The sequence below is a fragment of the Barbus barbus genome (genome assembly GCF_936440315.1).
Source record: "Barbus barbus genome assembly, chromosome: 11".
NCBI classification, from domain to species: domain Eukaryota; kingdom Metazoa; phylum Chordata; class Actinopteri; order Cypriniformes; family Cyprinidae; genus Barbus; species Barbus barbus.
The window spans coordinates 5,119,880-5,140,794 of NC_136739.1; the positions used below are offsets into that span (position 1 = coordinate 5,119,880).

The 20,915-nt window shown below is 37.4% G+C and overlaps 1 protein-coding gene across 1 annotated transcript in view; it reads left to right on the plus strand.

The window, feature by feature from the left end:
- The window catches only part of LOC306876659 (transmembrane protease serine 3-like), a 44,620-nt gene that overhangs the window by 23,303 nt on the left and 402 nt on the right, over positions 1-20,915 (plus strand). The window contains exons 2-14 of the mRNA XM_079427995.1: positions 6,236-6,472; positions 6,576-6,734; positions 7,748-7,982; positions 8,400-8,504; positions 11,271-11,381; positions 11,474-11,597; positions 12,386-12,514; positions 16,250-16,296; positions 17,407-17,572; positions 17,652-17,821; positions 18,110-18,205; positions 19,847-19,989; positions 20,251-20,403. Of these exons, the coding sequence (XP_079284121.1) occupies positions 6,630-6,734; positions 7,748-7,982; positions 8,400-8,504; positions 11,271-11,381; positions 11,474-11,597; positions 12,386-12,514; positions 16,250-16,296; positions 17,407-17,572; positions 17,652-17,821; positions 18,110-18,205; positions 19,847-19,989; positions 20,251-20,403 (1,584 nt within the window). The 5' untranslated portion in view covers positions 6,236-6,472; positions 6,576-6,629. The remainder of the gene's footprint in view (positions 1-6,235; positions 6,473-6,575; positions 6,735-7,747; positions 7,983-8,399; positions 8,505-11,270; positions 11,382-11,473; positions 11,598-12,385; positions 12,515-16,249; positions 16,297-17,406; positions 17,573-17,651; positions 17,822-18,109; positions 18,206-19,846; positions 19,990-20,250; positions 20,404-20,915) is intronic.

The following is a 20,915-nucleotide window of genomic DNA, read 5'->3' on the forward strand; positions in this document are numbered from 1 at the left end:
ATATTTTAACGTTTCCGTTCCTGCGTTCCTCTGTATTATTACCGTTCCGAAACCGGTTCGAGTAGAAAAAATAACGGTTAATACCGTTATTTTTAAAATTGTCTTTGCCTATAATAATAATACTACAGTACAGTGTTTTCTTTACACAAAAAGAAAGAGAAAAAAAATACAGAAAGAGATGATATCTTAAACCACGGCGCTTAGTCACAGCCATTACAGCATCATCTTTTCTAGATTTTTACATTTCTAAATGTAGGCTTCTAAACAAAAGAAAAAAATCTATTAATGCTTTAAAGACATTAAAGTATTTTTTAAAGATATTTAAAAATGTTTGCTGCAAATTGTTTAAAAAAAACGCTACTTGTATAAAATTGCGTTTTGAGGGGAAAAAAAAACAAAGGCTAGTAAGCCGCGTTGCGTTTTATTAGGATGTTATTCAGAAATGATGTAGGCTAAAACGCCGGTAAATCAAAAATGTTTACAAACATTATAAACACAGTTATTAGTTTCTCTCCACAACAAATCCTCTAAATTTAAGGATATAGGCTATAAAAACGTCATTCCAAAAACAAATTAAATGTGAAACTGATGCCTACCTCTCTCACTCGGCACGAATCCAAATGTTTTCATATTCTTGACGTATACTAAAATATTATTTATTGGGTTTTACTTTCATCGACGCAAAACATCATCCTTCACATCGGCAATAACAGCACAGTGAGGCGGTGGTTACGCTGAACGCAACAGACTGGACAACGGAGCACTGTAACTTTTTACACGTTCCTTTAACTGTATTTTATTTTGATAATGAACTGGCTGCAATGTCGCAAAAACATGTGTCTTTGTGTCTTTGAGGCGCCAGCACGATATGGCCATACCAACGCTGGTTGGTTATACAGATGCAAGACATCATTCAAAACTGTCAAGCTATTGCAAAAACAAATGAAACTGTAAAATAAAACTGTAAAGCTTTTGCAAAATAAATAAAACCACTTTCTGTCTCGTTTTCCTTTCCGAGAACGTTGGAATGCGTCACAATGAACCGTAGGCTTAACTCAGCATATTTCTTTTTTCTTTCGTTTTGTTAATCTGTCAATGATTTACGTGAAAGATAATTAGTCCATAGGCATAAATATTCCTTTTTATGTAAGCCTATAGTTGAATCCATCTTACACTGTCCTCGGATAAACTCTAACGCCAGTGTTCTGACGATTTGTGCTACCCTGTCAGATTTTGCTACCTCCCATTAAAACAGATGGTAGCAGAATTCATTGCCATTGTGACTAGTGTTCACAGCTGAGGGCGGGCAGCATTTCACTCGCTGGATGTGTTAGCATCACATTTGCATAGTTTGTACTACTTGAATTCCTGATTGGTTGACAGCAAATTTCAAATATTAAATGAAACGATAAAATAACGTTATTAACCGGTTAAAGGCCATTTAAAATTTTCGATTCTGTTCTGAACTATAAAATTTGATTTCGTTTCTGTTTCCGGTTCTGTTCCAGTCAAAATTTTGTTCGTTTCCGGTTTTCGTTTTCGTTCCTTGAACCGATTGAGAGCCCTGGCCAGAAGAGTTTTGGAACTGTGTTTATGGACCGATGAGACAAAGATGAACCTTTATCTTAGTGATGGGAAAGCAAAAATGGAGAGAAAAAAATGGAGCTGCAATGATCCCAAGCATACAGCCTCATCTGTAAAGCAGGGTGGAGGTGGTGTCATGGCACGGGCATGCATGGCTACCTCTGGAACAGGCCCTCTCAACTTTACTGATGACTTAATGTATGATGACAGTAGCAGAATGAATTCGGAAGGGTACAAAAACATCTTGCCTACCAGTATTCAAGAAAATGCCACCAGATTCATTGGGAAGTGCTTCATATTGCATCAGGACAATGACCCAAAACATCCTGCCAGTTCAGTTAAGTAATTTATAACGGCAAAGAAATGGAAAGTCTTAGATTGCCCAAGTCAATCTCCAGATTTAAATCCGATTGAACATTAATTTCACCAGCTGGAGAGGAGAGTAAAGGCAGAAACTCCCCAAAACAAGCAACAATTGGAATTGGCTGCATTAAAGGCTGGGAAAAGTATTTCAAAGGATGAGACCAAGAGTCTGGTGATGTCTATGGGTCACAGACTCACTGCTGTGATTGTGCGCAAGGGATCTGCAACTAAATTATAGCTTTTAATCTTTTATATCTGCCTTATGTTCAACTGTCCCAATACTTATGCTCACATCAATGAGTGGGATGAACTCTAAAAGTGCTGTTCTTTTTATTTGGTAAAACATGTATGTGTTGAAACGGCTAATAATAAAATGTGACATTCTGTAGTTTTGTCTCATATTCATCTTTTAATCATATTTGCAAATGTCTTGACTCCACAGCCAACACAGCAATTTTATGGAGGGCTCTGTATATTCTGTCAACCACAGCTATTTCAAAATGTTGCTTCAAGCTTGAAATGTCACAGAACTCTGATGAAGAGTGAATGTAGTCTGTGAATAATGCACAGCTGTTACTTATTTTTGACATATACTGCACATGTTGTGTCTCAGATTAACCAGAGATACTCACTACATTTTTTATTTTGAATGTTTAAATTGATAAATGACCTACAAATGTTGCATCGTTATCTGTATTTGATATTTTCATAATTTGTGTGTATAATGAATGTGTAAATATTTATTTATTTGTCTCTAATGTGAGTAGAATTTGTTTTATTTGTAAATGGGATCTAAATACATACCAGTGTTATTTTAGTATTATTTATATACTAATATTGTATTTATTAATATTTTTAATTAGCTATTATTTTTATGATGTCATTATATTCATTGTTATGTATATTTATTTAGTTATTTAAGTACTTTAACTTAAATTGTCTACTTCGGCAAAATTTCTAATTTCAATATACATTTTTTTTAAGTTTACCTTTTTATCTATTATTTATATTCTATATCAGCTTTTCAATTAATAAATTATTTTTAATAGTTTTAGTTAACACTAATACAAACTTCAGGATTTTCTGTGAACCATTTTGTCCTGCATAAGATTGATATGTGTAATTTTACAAACAGACAATATTGTCTGTTTATTCTAAGCATGCTCACCTGCCGCTTTAATAGCATGATTCTGATTGGTTGTCAATGATTTATCGTTCATCAGCTGGAAAAAAAAAATCATGCTGAAAGTGATTTCAACGGTATCGTTTTTCTGTGCACTCTCAGAAATAAAGGTACAAAAGCTGTCACTGGGGCAGTACCTTTACAGTACGCTACAAATATGTACCTTTAAGGTACCAAAATGGACCCTTTAGGTACAAACATGTACCTTTTGAAAAGGTACCGCCCCAGTGACGGCTTTTGTACCTTTATTTCTGAGAGTGTTCCTTTATCATTTGCTGTGGTGTGGACTCTGCTATTCTTTAAAATTGATAATGATTTTTAGAACTATATCTTAACAGTTATCACCCTTGGTGTGAACGGGCCTTAAGACATGAAAGGTAAATAGGTGGAGAAACAGGATAGTCTTCCAGAGATCTCCAAACTCAACAGCTTCAAAAACACCACCTGACAGAAACAAGCATATACACTCCCCCTACATGCATAATCATTATTAATATACCAATTCAAGTATTGTCTTGGGGTATGTTTACACGTCAACAATGTGCTAAAATTGGAAACATTTTTCCTGTGCATTTATCAAAAGTTTTTGAATACAGGTGACAACACGGTCAAAACAATCCTGTTCACACGAATCTGTGAAAACTACAAAAAATGCTGTATTATGCATGCCAGGCCAGTAGTTGGCGATGTCACTTTGTAAAGAAACACTTCATAAATACGCATGCGTGTGATGTCACATGCCCTGTGTCCAAACACCCATGCTGCGTCCCAATGTGCCTACTTATACTACGCTCTTAAAGTATGTACTCTTTTGGTGAAGAAAAAGTACACACTTTTGAGTGTGTAGTAAAGAGTAGGCAAGATTTGGGACATACTATCACGTCACACAACTGCATCTTTACCGGACCGCTGTGTCGCACCTGTTACACGCACCCTGTCGCTGTAAACTGGCCTGTCAATCATCTTGTCACAGTTAACATCCTCCACATTTCATTTCATTTAACTTCCTATCATATTAGAGAGAAAAGAAGTAGCTCGATGATCTGCCAGTCGTGGGTCTTTCATGCGGAGAACTCTGCTCGTATCATCTGCATAATGATGCATTTAAAAGTTAACGACCAAATGGATGTTTCTAAAAGTTCACATTGCGGTTGCAGATTAAATATAACACGGATAACAATAAATAAATATTTTTTACCAGGTTAAATGTTGATTATTAGTAACTCAAACCTCTCTACCTAACCGTCAATCGCACGCATCTGCCACGTTTGAAGTTTTTCTAATGCTTTTATACATGTTTGTTGTTCTGGACCGAATCCTTCGCCAAAGCACAATGGATTGTGGGCAATTTTAGCCAAGAGTGTGTACGGATCCACACTTCAAAAACTTGAAATAGTAGACCATCCGGGGACTTTTGGCATACTCTTTTCAACATACTATGCTTTGGGACACACTTATTGTAATCTCACATACTCTTTAGGATGGATAGTATGAACATTTACATTTTACATTTAGTCATTTGGCAGATGCTTTTATCCAAAGTGACTTACAATTGGGGAATACAAAAAGCGATTAATCTTGAAGAGGCAATCAGACAGAGGAAGTGCTCTAACACCAAGTCTCAGTCATTGTTCAAATAAGTACAAGCTAGTAAGCGGAGAGAAAGATAGAGGGAAAGGTTTTTTTTTTTTTTTTTGAGTTTAGGATGAAGTCAAGTACTGCCGAAAGTACTGAACACTGGAATCCAGGGCCACACTTGCGGTCTTTGCACTTAACCACCTGACCACTTATATGACGTATTTCCTGTATTTGGCCCAATTGTTCAAGTGAGAATGAAGACCACAAGTGTGTGTAGAATTTTTCATTACCGGATGGGACTCACTTATAGTGTTGTAAAAATGCAAGTGTTTACATAGCTTCATTTTTATTTTAAATACTTTACATATTAAAATCAACTTCTAAATGTCTGTTGGTGCCTGTGTTAATGAGAGTCACCTGCGACACACAGGTCTAAAGGCTGGTGGTGTGTTTGCACAGGTGTTGCTCATTAGCACCTCGCTCCCCTCCCACAGCTCTCAGCCTGCCATGCTTCACGTCACAAAGGCCTCATTACAAGGTTTATGTAACCTTAAAAACTACAAATTTCTCTCTCAATCTGTCCAATCAGCTAAGGCCTTTAAATTTTCAAAAAAGGTTTTGTTATACTTATATTTAAATCTTGCCTATTAGCATTGTGCTCAGAATTGCATTCATGGAAATGCAGTCATTTACCACAACTTAATGCTGAAAATAAACCACACTTGCAGTCTTTTGACCACTTGACTGTTTATATGACGTATTTCCTGTATTTGGCCCAAGTGACGATGAAGATCACAAGTGTGAGTAGAACTTTTCATTACCTGATGGGACTCACTTATAGTGTTGTAAAAATGCAAGTGTTTACATAGCTTTATTTTTATTTTAAATTCTTTGCATTTTTAAATCAACTTCTAAATGTCTGTTCAGTAGTCCCTATAACATGACACAATTTTATTTTTGGTGCTTCTAATTAAGTGATGAAAAGCAGCTGCAAATAAATATCACCACTACTCATCTTTGCACCAATAAAATGTGCAACACGTTGTTTTTCTACCAAATTATATGGAATAATATCTAATTAATATATCAATATTTAACTTACATTGGAAAGGTTTCCGTGACCTCTCGTGAGATCTCTGCAAAAACCTCACAATTTATTCCAAAACATGATGCATGATGGGATACACTACCTTGAATAGCACTCCGGAGCGGTATTCAAGATGGTGTGGATGGCGCTTTGGAGTTTTTAAGACCTGGGACAGTCTTGCGCTCTTACTTCCTGTCGCGCACACATGCTCTTAAGTGGTCAAGACCACAAGTGTGGGTATTTGGACAAGGCATACAGTAACCCCATCTTTCATTCACTTCCTATTCTATGCTTTTCCTGGACTTTGTCTTAGCCAAATGGCCCTGATGTCTCACGATCACGGGCCGGTTCATCAGTTTTAATTTTATCACAATGAATCATTATAAAGTCTATCTTTTCTCTATCTTCATATCTGTCTCCTATTTTTTTTATTTGATCAGGGCCACAGGCCTCTCTGTAAGCTGAGCTGTATGGAGGGAGACGTTGGGTGATCTGATCCCCTCTCACGATGACACGACTTCTCAGCACTCAAACCGATCAGATGTCCCTCAGTACCTGTCTGTCTGAGTATGTAATAGTGAGAGTTAAGAAGACCAGAGGAGACCCAAAATGAACAGATCAACACAAAGAACAAGTTTCAAGCTAATCAGACAAGATGGACTTTATAACTCTATTAGGTAAATTAGATGTGTGTTGTTTGTTTGATCCATTATCATAGTGTGCTATACTACAATCTACCTTCCTTACTCTTCTTCTACTTCTTCTGCTGGTTTTCCCCAGTCAAATCAACTGTATATGTTTGGGTGGTGTTAAGATGAGTGTTTGAAGTAAGTCATGGCTAATCCAGAGGAGCTGGAGCCCACAGCAGGTGTAGATGTTGGGGCTGATATAAACAGAGGATCTATTCCCTGTGGAGACACAACACAAGCAGATGGTCAGGTAAGACCACCGAGCAACTCATTTATGTTTGCATGTACCAGTGAGGCTCTAATTATCCTATCGGCCATATGGACTGAAAAAAAAAAAAAAATTTTTTTTTTTACTTTTCACTCTGCTAGTGAATTGCTAGTAAATTTCACAAAGAAACCGTAATAAACACATTAAACAAGACATTTTGAAGTAAAAAAATAAATAAATAGAATAGTATTTTCTTGTAAAATGTACGTCAGTTATCTATTTTACAACTTTGAAAAATACTTTTTACAGTGTAGTATTATTCTGAGATCTCACCCTTGATCATGATGTTTTTGTTTTTGATTTGTTGAATTGTTATGATGAATTTATTTCACAATAATATAAATATTGGCATCAATGACAAAACATATGGAAAGCATTTTCTTCTCCCTTTTAAAATTTAGTATTTTAGTATTAGCATTTACATTTTTTTTATTTGTCTCATCAGAACAGATTCAAACCACTAGTTGAGAACCATTTAGAACACTATTTAATCAGTTAATTAAAATAAAGCTGCAATAAAATTTAATATAAAACATTACATTAAAACAATTAAAAACAAATTTGAAATTTTGTCTCGGCTTGAAGTGCTAATATTATTGTAATATTAATACAACTAGAATTGAAAAAAGCCAACAGAAATATATATTTTTTAAAAAGTCAAAGACAAAATGACCAAACCAAAAGTAGAAAAATAAAAGCTACTTCAAAATATAAATAATTGTAATAGTATTTAAATGATAAAACAACAGCCGTTTGCCGTACACTGTTTAAAAAACAAAAAAAACAGGACATTATCCATTAACACAACATGATTCAGTGCAAAGTTCAAAATAAAACACCTGTTAATTCCTTAATATTAATACAGTACATTGTGCCCTATTTTTACATTTTTTTTTTATTTTTTATAAAATGAACTACCATCTAAGAAAAATCTGTATAAATGATACTTAAGGAAGAATGCTGGTTCACTTTTGAGTGTTCATGCTTCCACACAGGGTACAACCGATCAGATATATCCTGAGAAAATAGAGGTGGTCTCTGTAACTGAGGATGACATTCCTTCTGTGGATACCCCAACCCTGCTCAAGGCCAGTCCGCTGGACAGTTCAAGTGCCAGTCCTGCAGCAGATGACAGCACTGTCAAACCAACCAAAGACCCTCTCACAGAAACCCCTTCAGCCCAGCCCAGCCTTTCAAAGCCAGTTACCAAAGTCCAGCCCTTTGTTACAGGTAACAATATACATAACAAAATGTGTATTTCATGTTGTACATAGTTTTCTCCTGATATTGTCTTGTACAAAATAAAAAACAAGCAACATTAGCACAGTTTATGGCAGTGTGGCTTATAATTACATTCATAATTTCTGAATTTTACATGATCCTTCAATAATGCTATCAGAAGCATTAATCCAAACTCACCCAAAAACATTTGTCATGCGATAAATCAACACTAAGTTTGTTGCTGTCAAGTATTTGTACTACATAGGCCTAGTAAAATACACAGAGATTCTGTATGTTTCTGTAGCTCAACTAGTAACACATGATGCAAACATCAACAAGTACATATCGATAAAATGTATGAAGTGTCTGCTAAATTTATATATATGAATCTCTCTCATCTCATCACCTCATGAAACTGATATCAAGAGGATAAAACACTTAGGGGGAGACTGTTTGCACGCAGGATGGAGATACTCATCGGGGTCTGTGTCCTGCTCACCCTCACTATTGTGCTTGGAATTGGATTGGGCGGTGAGTAAATGTCTTTAGGGAGTATTCAATACACCCAGAGATGTACAGTAACACTTCAGAGGGTTTTTGGAAATGAATATTTTACTGGATTCAAAATATATGAGCTCTTCATGAGCGATGTTCCTTGGGTATCTGGTTTCATGTGAACTAGTGTTATATGGGACCATATACTTTAGTTTAGATTAGTACTGGGTGGTTTAGTGTTAGGGACCAGAGGGGACTTTGTAAAGATTGGCAAGGTGGGTGGAAGGGAAGCTGGAAGAGCCCTAGATCATAACCAACACTTCTTATACAAAAAGTCAGTGTAAAACAATATTAAATATGTGTTCTGAGTTTGTCACACCACAAAAAAATTCATAATTAACCACCCAGTCAAATGTGAATGATAAAAAAAATGACGAGTAAATGAAATAAGGTATCTTAAAAAAATGAAATAAATGGCATGCTCTGCTCTCAAATGCTGGGGGCGTGTCCACTGTCTGCACTGAAACCACGCCCACTCACGGGAAAGCTGCCACCTCTCACCTGTCAAATACCGCTACAACCTGAATGGATGACCAAGCTGTTTTGTAAATTATCGCAACCAGGTAATATGCATTTGCGTGACGAAGGCATAGCTAGCTAGCAAATTCTACTCTGTAGCTAAAAATTAATGGTAATGATGAAGCGGGCGAACCACTGACGCTAATGCGCTAAAGTTATTTTTAGTGTTAGGGGGGTGGCAATATTCAGTGGCTCCAGTGCATCATCAAGACATGATTTCAGGCCCACCCAAAAAATCCTGAAAGCAAAAATGGTGAGAAACTGATTAAAGGTGCAGTCAGTGTGTAAATTTTATTAGCATCTAGTGGTGAGGTAGCGAATTGCACACAGAGAAGCTACGGAGGCCGACACAGGATAAAGATGTCATTGTTAAGGAATTACATTTACTTAATTATTCAGTAAACACATGTTATTGTGAATATTATTGTTACTTATTTAGCATAGTGTCAGTGTTTTAGTCGCAAAAACATCATAGTGACGAAACGCGCTCTGTAGAGCAGTTTGTCCGTTTAGGGTTACTGTAGCATGGCAGTGCAAAATAGCGATTTCCATGTAAGTGGGCCTGCGGTGTATGTAGGGCCCTGTCCCAAATGGCACGCTAAACCCTCATGGTCTTCTGTAATGTCGTAATGCCGCTTTGACTGTTAGGTAGAAGTCTGCTGTGGAGCTCGCCCCAGTGCCGGCTCGGCAGAAGTGTGCATCGAGGGCGCATAACGGCAGCAAACGGGGCGCTCGCGAGCACTAAAATGACGAATGGGACACCCTACAGTCTTGTGGACTTAACGGACACGTGCACGTGGCGGCCATTTTAAGTCCTTAAGACCGCAAGTGCACATGAAGTGCTCCATTTGGGACAGGGCCGGAGGCTGTGTTTCTCAGCAGCGGAAGTCGTCATAGTTGTGAATGGGAGAGTACCACAAAAATATATTTTTGCATTCTCATTTGCTCAAACAGCAAAAGAAAAACTCGACGATAGTGTTTTCACGACTTTCTAAAAAAGGAAAAAAATTCAGAGAGACTGATAACGACGAGAAGAGAGAAGGATGTCAAATTTACCGTCCCTCCCATAGACGCTGCATTAGAAACGTTAGCGTTAACTAGTTTTTTGTAATTTGATACAAAGGTGATATAGTGCAAAGTCTAGTGTTATAAATGTACATGCATTTAAAAAAAAATCTAAATATAAAAAAACTTTTGAGGACTTACTATGCTGATAGTCACCGCTGTCTTGTGAAAAGGGACCATTGCTCATTCTAAGGTAATAAAAATATAACGGTTCATTATGTAAGGTCTTTATGCACCTCTGAAAACATAGAAAAGCAGTATAATATACACAACTGTCAATAGATCCTCCTAAATATTACACACTGCACCTTTAATGGTCTAACTCTAGTTCACTAGTTCACACTTCACAGTCTTTGCAACATGTTTTCAGCAAGACATTTCTAACATTTATAATGTGTTTTGTTATCTGAAATGCCTTTACGTGGACTTTAATATGGTCATGAACACATTAGGCATCATTGTAAGCTATTAAATAATTTATTTGGTAAATTAATTTTTAAATGTAAAAATGAATAATTTTATATTAAAATAAAGTGATGTATCATCATTAAAAACAAACATGATCTTTTTTTGTGTGTAAAATATCCCTTTAACTCTTACATATTCTAACTAACACAGACTCCAGCAACCCGACACTCATCAATGCCATTATTTTTGTTATACAATTTAATACCAGTTATTTTTATAATGAGCTGCTTTAATTTACTTTAAGACAGTGTAGATTAAGGTAGCCTATATTTACTTTTACTTAAGGATGACAATTGAAAACGTTATACAACATAGAACACACCCTTAGCAAAGATGAACCTACACAACTGCGTTGAATAATTAACAGATTAGACTGGATTAGATTGCACAACCCAGGATCTACAAACCTTCATAAGATGTCTCCAACTCAGGTTGCACAATCCAATAGAGGCCACAACCTTGCATTATGGTATCAGCTTACTGTATATCCTTAAAGTGGTGATGTTTGGCTCTTATAAAGTAGTCAATGAATTAATGAGTCACTAATGAAACAATGAATGGAAGGATTCACTTGCAGTGTATTGTGTCGCTGTTATGTTTGATTTAAAGATAAATGCATGTAATGAAATAAATGTCTATAATTACCACTTGTCACTTATCACACATTTAATTCTCATATTTCCACTTTAGTCGGATTAAGCTGTACAGGGAAGTTTCGATGTGCCTCTGGGTGTGTTAGCATGTCTGCACAGTGTGATGGGCACTATGATTGTAAACACGGAGAAGATGAGCTCAGCTGTGGTGAGCACCAGCACACTTAACATTAGCATTAACGTTTAGTGCTGTTGGTGAATGTTGCTGTTCATGTGTCAAGTCTCTATCTGCCTGTGCAGTGCGTCTGAGTGGGAAGAGCTCTGTACTTCAGGTGCTCATTGAAGGCGTCTGGAGGACTGTTTGTGCAGAGAACTGGGACTCTGAACTTTCTCTCTCTGCTTGCAAACAGCTCGGCTATCTGAGGTACTGAATGCCATCAGGTCTTGACTGAAACACCCTCCTTTACACACCCTTCCTCCACATTTTTATCTGATTCCGCTCCTGGAAGGCCACTATCCTGCAGAGTGTAGCTCTCTAACCTCTATTAAACACAGCAGAAACAACTAATCAAGGGCTTTAGGCTTACTGGAAACTTCCAGGCATGCAGATGTGTCGAGGGAGTACGCTGGTCCACCAGGAGCCCACACCTCCCTTTATATGTGGGGGTGGTGATGGCGCAGTGGATAAAACGCATGCCTTTGGTGTGAGAGACCCGGGTTCGAATCCACTGTGAGACACCAATGTGTCCCTGAGCAAGACACTTAACCCCTAGTTGCTCCAGAGGCGTGCAACCTCTGACATATATAGCAATTGTAAGTCGCTTTGGATAAAAGCGTCAGCTAAATGAATAAATGTAAATGTGTATATATATATGATGGAATTAATATACCCGACATGTGAAAACAGCATTTAGGTGTGGACACAAGACTGATGTGTTTTATGGGTAGCACCACCCATAGAAATCTGTACTAACCCTTTCTGACTATAGCTCTTTCTTAGCTTTTAGCAGCAGACTCGACACAGACCAGTCAAACTACAAACATTTTAAGCTTTCGGATGAGATTTTGTGAAGTTTATCCATTGAAAACTTTCTAAAACTGACAAAGACATTTGATAATTTGACATTTGATGCTACACTGCACATTACCAATATGCTACTGCTGATACCATAACATCAGGTTTTAAGCTACTTTTCTTCTTCTCTCTGTTAGATACGTGGAGTCGAAAGCTCTTCCTCTGTCTTCTATTGAGCAGGACTTCCAAAGTAACCTGGTGTCAATAAGTATGAACAACACAAATGTCCAGCAGACCATCAAGATACACAACATAACCAGTTTCAGGTATAACACACCCTCTTCATTATTACAGTGTTTGCAGGGCAGCAGTATTCTAAAAAAAAAAATGTCCTGAACTTTGGATAGTTTCACATTTGTTCTTGTACAGATCACTTTCAAGCAACAAAGATCAAAGTTCAGTTCTAACCCTTTTTGAACAAGTTATTACTTAAAGCCCTAAAAACACTGTACGATTTTCGGCTGTCCCAGACGAAAGATTGGCATCGTGAAACAATTGTGACGAATCAGAAATCACCACGATTGTTTCACGGTGCCAGTCTTTCATCTGGGACAGCCGAAAAATCGTGTCTCGGGCTTAAGGAGCGCAGAAAGAGTATGTTCTATGTAGTATGAATGAAATCTGGATGTACTACATTTGCCATATTGTCACTCTCACCTGACCTACCAGCATCACTTGTGTTGCCTTCACTTCCAATCTTCTACAGTGGCCTTATGGGATAGTAAAGTGTCCATTATATGCACATTTCAGAATCACGCCGGAAGAAGTTGGTTATTCGGGTACTATTTGCCTATTCTTTTATGACTACTGTAAATTTGGACATGGCCTACTTCTTTTGTCAGGTCTTTTTTACCTAGGATACTATATTTAAGGGAAGTATGTGATTTCGGATGCAGCCATAGTCTATTGTCCATTGCCAGTCCACCTTATTTTTCAATGCAGAGGTAAGCTATATTCATTAGACACTTTGGGTAAATAACTAGTACAATAACCAAGTGCACTAAATGGTAATCTGTGCTACAAATCAGTGTTTAAGATTATATTAATAAATTATAATACCGTAATATAATAATAAGTACCAACCAAACAGCATAAATAAGGTGGTTATTGTAGCTAAATATAAAGCACAGCTCACACATAAGCCACATTCAAGCAAATCAACTTGAACCTGATGTGAAATCTGCTTGGGGAAATCTTTTGTGATTATGCATTGTTCCTGGTTGCTTGAATTCCTATTGAAATGGATTCACCTGCGAAAATTTGCCAAACAATGGTAATGACGAAAACTTTGATTAAGTTAATAATCATGCAAATTGTATAAGAATATGAAACTCCACATCACAACTATAACAATAGTGGCTCACCTGATGAATGATAAAAATATTGACAGCCAGTCTACACACTTATAATAAACAGAACGTTATTATGCTTTGGCGTAGTTTTTACAGACAGTTTTAGACATTATTGTAGTGTTTTGTTACTAATGAACCAGGCATTCTCAGTCGCTCTGTAACTTTAATAAAGAACTGAAGGAGGTTACTGTTTTGGCTGTTCAGTACATAACAGGAAACACAAAAAAAGAATAACGCTCGCTGCTCTCGGCTCTCCCTCTCACAACTCTGAACTCTCTTTTTAGCCCGTCCTCCCCCCACGCTGGGGAGGACAGGCTAAAAAGCCCCTGCCCCTTAAAGTGAACGGGGGCTAACAGCTATTATTGCTAAATGAACATTGCTGAACATCATGACATTAACAAATGTCCTTCACATTTGTAACAACATCACAGCATCTACATATATCTTCCTGTTTCCAAACTGATTTATTCAGGTTTCCAAAAGATACAACAGAAGCAAACAGAGGACACTGTAGAAAAACATCTCGGTTACATATGAATGAGGTATTGAGGGTGGAGAGAGTACTGGTTATTCAAAGTTGCATTCTGTGCTTAGGGCAGTCGTGGCCTAATGGATAGAGAGTTGGACTTGTAACCTGAAGGTCATGGGTTCGAGTCTCAGGTCCGGCAGGGATTGTAGGTGGAGGGAGTGAATAACCAACACTCTCTCCACCCTCAATACCACGACTGAGACCCTTGAGCAAGGCACCGAACCCCCAACTGCTCCCCGGTCGCCGCAGCATTGGCTGCCCACTGCTCCGGGTGTATGTTCACTACTGTGTGTACACTTGGATTGGTTAAATGCAGAGCACTAATTCCAAGTATGGGTCACCATACTTGGCCACACACCACTTTCCTTTTGATCTAATATTTTATGTTTTTAAAATGTTGTAGATTTAAGTAGCAAATTAGAATTTCTCAAATTAATATATTTTGAGACAAAAATCTTTATGATTTTCAGTTTTGTTTAAGATAATTAAAGCAGCAGTTTTTAAATAAAGAAAGAATATGTAAAAGTATGGTAATTGAGGTAAAAAGCGCTCCTGCTGTTGGGGCTAAAGGAGCACAGTAATTAACAGGATAATTAATAGATTGCTGACTTCTCCATTTGTTGACTTGACATGGTTAGATTCAGATGGTAAATATCATATATTATGTTGGGTGTCCATATTAGAGATAATCACCATGTTTACAATGAAACCACTATATTTAAAACCATGATATTTACCCCGTGTGTGGGGTAAAAGGCCCCTCTTGCCACCTCATACATTTAAAAGATTTTTAAACAAAATAAACAACCTGAATGATTTATTTTCACACAAAATCTGTTGCTCCATTAATGTTCAAAATATTTTTCTGCAATTATACATTTCAGGTGCAGTGAATAGCACATTTTTTTTCTTAAGGTGGGCCTTAACCCCGTTGTACTATTATTAAGCAAAACGTAAGCAAATATGGTTTGAGCATTATGGCCTATACACTCCCGGACTCTAATTGTATTCTATTATTAGGAACAATTACAACAATAAGACAATCAACAATTAATATCTATATTCTGTTTACAGTTATCTTTTTAGTTAACATTCTTTGAATGAATGGGCCTTTACGCTGATAAAATATCCAACATTCTAAATGTAACTGACAGCAATGACATCAACTGACTGTCCATTTAATAATTTCTAGCCAATATTATACTGAACTTCAGTTAACTTTTATATGTGGATGAGTGTTGTGACAACTACAAAACAGCACTATTTCATTTACACAGAGCTAAAACCTGTATTCACAACTTTAACTCATATTTTGTTCCCTTGAACTATAACTTTCTTCAGGATGTGCCAATTTAGTTCTTTATAATGTGTTGTTAGTTCTTAATACTGTAGAATGTGAATTTGGTGAAGCTAATATCCTGTAATTTAATACACTCCTCTATCCCACACTTGACTGCAGTATAATGTCTCACCCTCAGGAATGAAAACTGAACCTGATGCTCATTGTTGTGCAATGCAAACGTCAAACATGTATCTTTTTAATCTGCTTAAAATTGTAGCTTCTGTTGTAAATTGACTTTGGTCAGCTTGAACATGTATACAAGCCATTCGGGGCATTTTTCACACAGAACACAGCCTTTAGAATTACCTCTTACCTTATTTCTGTGACACATTATATTGCTTTTGTACTATTTTAGACCTGGAGTGCCGTCTGCTCTGTAGCCAGCAGCTTTAAGCTTGATGTCCCCTTTCAACCTCTTTGAATGTAATGCTTTCACAGCTGCTATGCTTTTCATTTCTGTCAAGCACAGGAGATTAGTATGATTCCACAAAATCTTAGTCAAATATAATTACTATTTTGTAGATTTACTCAGCATGGATAAACTGTTCCATTTCTGTCATGATTTTCTCACCTCCAATAATACAAACTCTTTTGATTTTCTTCCATGGAACACAAAAGGAGGTCATCTTAGTCATATGATACTTATTCCTCATGTTTCAAAAATAGGCCTTCTATTTTTTTTTCCCCCAAGACAGAAGTGGTTTTAGATTAATTAAGCCCACTATGGCATACCATTTCTTAACCATGTATATAATTTTGTTGACTTCTCTTTCCGTAGTAAAACCCAGTGCAGTCTGGGGATGATAACAACACTCAAGTGCATAGGTAAGTAATATCAAAAGTTGTCAGTTTACAGGTGTAGTTACATTAACAAAATTTCTGCAAAACTGTCATAGCGACATATGAAGCACAGCTCACACAAAAGTCATTTTCAAAACAAACAGCTTTTAGTTGGTCAGTGTGATGCATCTAAAAATCTGCCTTGATGCATTCCTCAATTACATGGCTTATGTTCTTCATTCCCGCTCTGAGATCAATATTCAAGATTGTTCACAATCCTAATGTTTCAAATGTATACATTTCAAATGATAAAGCTTAATAGATGCTTAAAAAAACCAAGTATTTTTAGTTATGTTAAAGGTATTTTTTCTTTGATTTATATTATTTTACACCTAATGAACAGGGCATTTGAGTAATCTCATTAATATGAGGTTAACTACATGACAAAGACTCAGCAGGTTACATGACAACTACATGACAAAGAAAAAGCAGGTTGGTTGATGTCACATTACCAGGTGTGTCGACTCATTATAATAGCATTAAAAAAAAATGTTTACTAGTTTCATTCACATGCCTCAGCTTGTGTGCGATCCACCCTTCTAGACTTAAAAAATACAAACAATATATTTATAATATCCAGAGAACAAAATAAAAGATAAACAGAGCTTTGATATGAAGTGGCACCTCAAAAAACCTCATACATCCAGGCCAATAGGTGTCAGTGAAGAGTTTAAAGTTAAAACTATAATAACAGTTATTGCGACTTTCTTCCTTGCAATTGCTTGCAAAAGTTTATCTCACAATTCAGACTTTTATTCTCAAAACTGAGTTTATATCTTGCTATTGTGAGTAATAAATTTGCAATTGCGAGTCGATATCTAGGTTTATATCTCCCAATTATGAGTTTTTATTCAGTACTCAAAATTGTGAGAAATGTCTGAATAGCAAGAAAAAAGGTCAAAATTGTGAGAAAAAGTTGCAATTATTTATTTTTATTTAATTTTTTGTGGTGGAAATAAGCTTCCATACCTTTAAGTGTTTCAGAACTTTCTTCATTTTAAAAGATAACCACTTTCTAAACTTATAAATTGCAAATGTGAAAACCTTGCCATATCAGTGATTTAACAAGCAAACATTTAATCTATTTCTGCATAGCTTGTGGTTCCAGACCGAAGTTCAATGCTCGTATAGTAGGCGGTAACCTGTCGGTTGAGGGTCAGTTCCCCTGGCAGGTGAGCCTGCACTTTCAGAACGAGCACCTGTGTGGAGGCTCCATTATATCATCTCTCTGGATACTGACTGCTGCACACTGTGTATACGGGTGAGTTTAAAATGACCTCATGAAACAATTTTCAAATTAGCCACATGGAAATTATCATAGTCTGCTGCTTTCCATGCAGGTTTGCATACCCTGTGCTGTGGAATGTCTATGTGGGTTTGATTGATCAGCCAGTTAACGCAGTCCAGTCTCTCGCTGTGGAGAAGATCATTTATCACAGTCGCTACAGACCCAAGGGCTTGGACCATGATATAGCTCTGATGAAACTGGTGCAGCCCCTCAGCTTCAATGGTACCTCTTGCAAAAGCGGTTCTTTTAAAATGGAAAGTGGTTCTTCTGAAGAACCACATCGGGTGACATTTCCCAGACAGCAACATAGTTTTGGCCCAGATCCGGCCCACATCTGGCCCATGTGAAATGAATGCGGGCCAGATGTGGGCTGTTGCTGTGTGGGAAATATCACCCGATAATGATTGGCAGTTACTATGCAAATTAACTTTGTCTTATCTTTATAACTTGCATCTTCCATGCCCTTGTTTTGCATTCAACGTGACAAATGTCATATCACCATTTTTTCAGGTTTTGTGGAGCCTGTTTGTCTGCCAAACTTTGGGGAGGAGTTTGAGGATGGTAAAATGTGCTGGATCTCAGGATGGGGCGCTACAGATGATGAAGGTGAGTCTGGGAATTTAAAGGCCATTACACACCAAACAGACATCGAAGAACTAGTGGCAACAAAAGCCAACTATGTTTGCTTGCATTTGGGCCAAAAAGTTGTGCTTGAACACACCAAAGACTACAGCCAATGGTCAACTAGCACATATTTTCTGAGACTGTGTGTAAGGACATAATGCTGCATTCACGTGCTATCAGAATTATCATAAACACGAGTTTCCTAGTCGGAAATTGGCCATATAAGGCCTCTCTAAGGCCGTTCATGTCCAATTTTCGACTAGGAATGCTCGTATTTACGATAAAACTTAATGCAGTTAATTACTCTCACTACCAGTAGGTGGCAGTCCTCATCATTTCAAAAAGGGAAAGCAAAACCTGGTTGGCAAATATATAAAGCAGCGCTTGCTTACCATTTTGTATATAAATCATGCTGATCAGTTCATCTTCACTTTGGTTAGTCTTCACAAAATGTAAAATTTGAAGACCCTTCTGTGTGTGCTGTCTTGACTTTATCACACGCAGTTTCGGTCAATCTCATGTTAGTCTCAGCCTCAGACGTCATGCCCACGGAGCGTTGGCTAAACGTCTGATGCATATGGCACACTTAGCTGGAAACACTTCAGGAGTTTCGAAGTCGTCATCGGATTGGTTGAATTATACATGATTTCCGGGAGACGTGTGTGTTGCGTTCTTTAACGTTCTGCCTGGAAACAAAGATGATGTGACGCCATACCCCCTCAAGAAAGAAGAAAGCCATCAAGTTTACAACTGTGACGACGAGCGCTGATCAGGATCAACTAAACGCTTGATTTTAAAAAGTATGTGAAATATTTAAAGTTCTTGGCATAGAATCTTTAAAATACATCCGAGAGTTTTGAGCACCGTATTGTGGCGACATTTCCACGTGACGTGGAATGTGACGCTGAACGAAACGAACTGTGACTGGTTGACATGTCAGTCAAACGGCCTCATGGGCGGGCCTTTGCCAATGAAAGCTGCCATGGATTCCAGACCTTCATATCTCCAAAGAGTCTTTAGTTTTATCAGATTTATAAAAGACAGACACAGCTTTATGCTTCTCTCCAAAAACAGTAAAGCTCCTGGAGGCGTGCCCACATCTTCTAACTCGCACTGAACCTCGGTCCACATTTGTGACAGCCCTGACAACATTATTATATCCTGTACATACAACTTAGCTAGTTTAGCTGTAAATGATAATTTCTTGCTTAAAAAATAAAATACCATGCAGCATCTATATTGATGGTAAAAAAATAAAATACCATCAATATAGATGCTGCATGTTTTCTCACTGTCATATTCACAACTCAAAAACTTAGGCCTCACTGCATTTCTTTCTACATCTACATGCAAACAGCATTTCCAGGCCAAAACTAACCAGTGTGGTTATGTTTAGCTCAGTTAAGCCATTTAGATGAACAGACTGCAATTCTGTTTGGTGCAAAACAATAAAACTACAGTCCACTGATGAAAGACTTTGTTGTAGTTCTTGTGCCGCTGCTACTTAAGAGTTTAATATGCTGTGCTAGCCACCAAAAAAAATAAAAAATAACAACACACTGATTCTTCTGAGTTTGTAAAATGACCCACAGGGAGATCAAACGTCCTGCTGTGTTCTATTAGGTGAAGGGAGTGTTTCGCTGCTTTCAGCAAGAGTCCCACTGATCTCCACAAAAGCCTGCAGTCATCCGGAGGTTTACCAAGGTTATATATCACCAGGCATGATCTGCGCAGGATACCTGGAGGGTGGAACAGACTCCTGCCAGGTATACCATCTCACCATGGATTTATACTCTACTTTATACTGATACTAACATTTTCATGCACATCAAATTATACTTACTTTATATATTCTATAAGTCTATAATAACCATTGGTTATTAGAATATGACCAAATACTGATTATCTTTGGAATATTACTGTGCAAGTCTATTTGAAACACTACAGTTTAAAGAAAGTAGGCTACAATACCTGAAGGACCTACATAAATAAAAGAGAGAATTTTTTTTTGTCTATGTTGGTAACAGGGTGACAGTGGTGGTCCATTGGCTTGTGAGGATTCCTTCATCTGGAAATTGGTGGGAGCCACGAGCTGGGGGCAAGGCTGTGCAGAAAAGAACAAACCTGGGGTTTACACTCGCATCACACAGTCCCTCACCTGGATACATCTGCAGATGGAGGTCAGCATATGATCATGTCTGTCTGTGAACTTGTGAGACCAGGAAGTTATGTGGTTTGTCAAAACATAGCTATATAGTGAGGCTGTCTCCTTTTTAATGAATTTCACATTTTTTGTGCTTCAAATTAAAAGTTTGCAATGTTGCGATTCATTCCAGTGGTTCTCAAACCTCTCCATGAACTACCCCCAGCACTGCACATTTTGCATGTCTTTTTATATCTGACACACCCACTTCAGGTCTTGCAGTCTCCACTAATAAGCTGATGAGTCGAATAAGGTGTGATAGATGAGGGAGACATACAAAATGTGCAGTTCTGGGGGTACTCCAGGACAGGTTTGAGAACCACTGCCTTAAAACTTAAATAAAACGAATGAGGAAATACCAGAACCAAGGCAGTTGGGAAAGAGGGCGGTTGTACTCTGTGGGATATTTTTGTTGAGAAAGGTCATGCAGAAAGGAGGTCATCTTATCATGTGATATCAGGAGTTATGCTAATGATTCAGTGCCCTCTT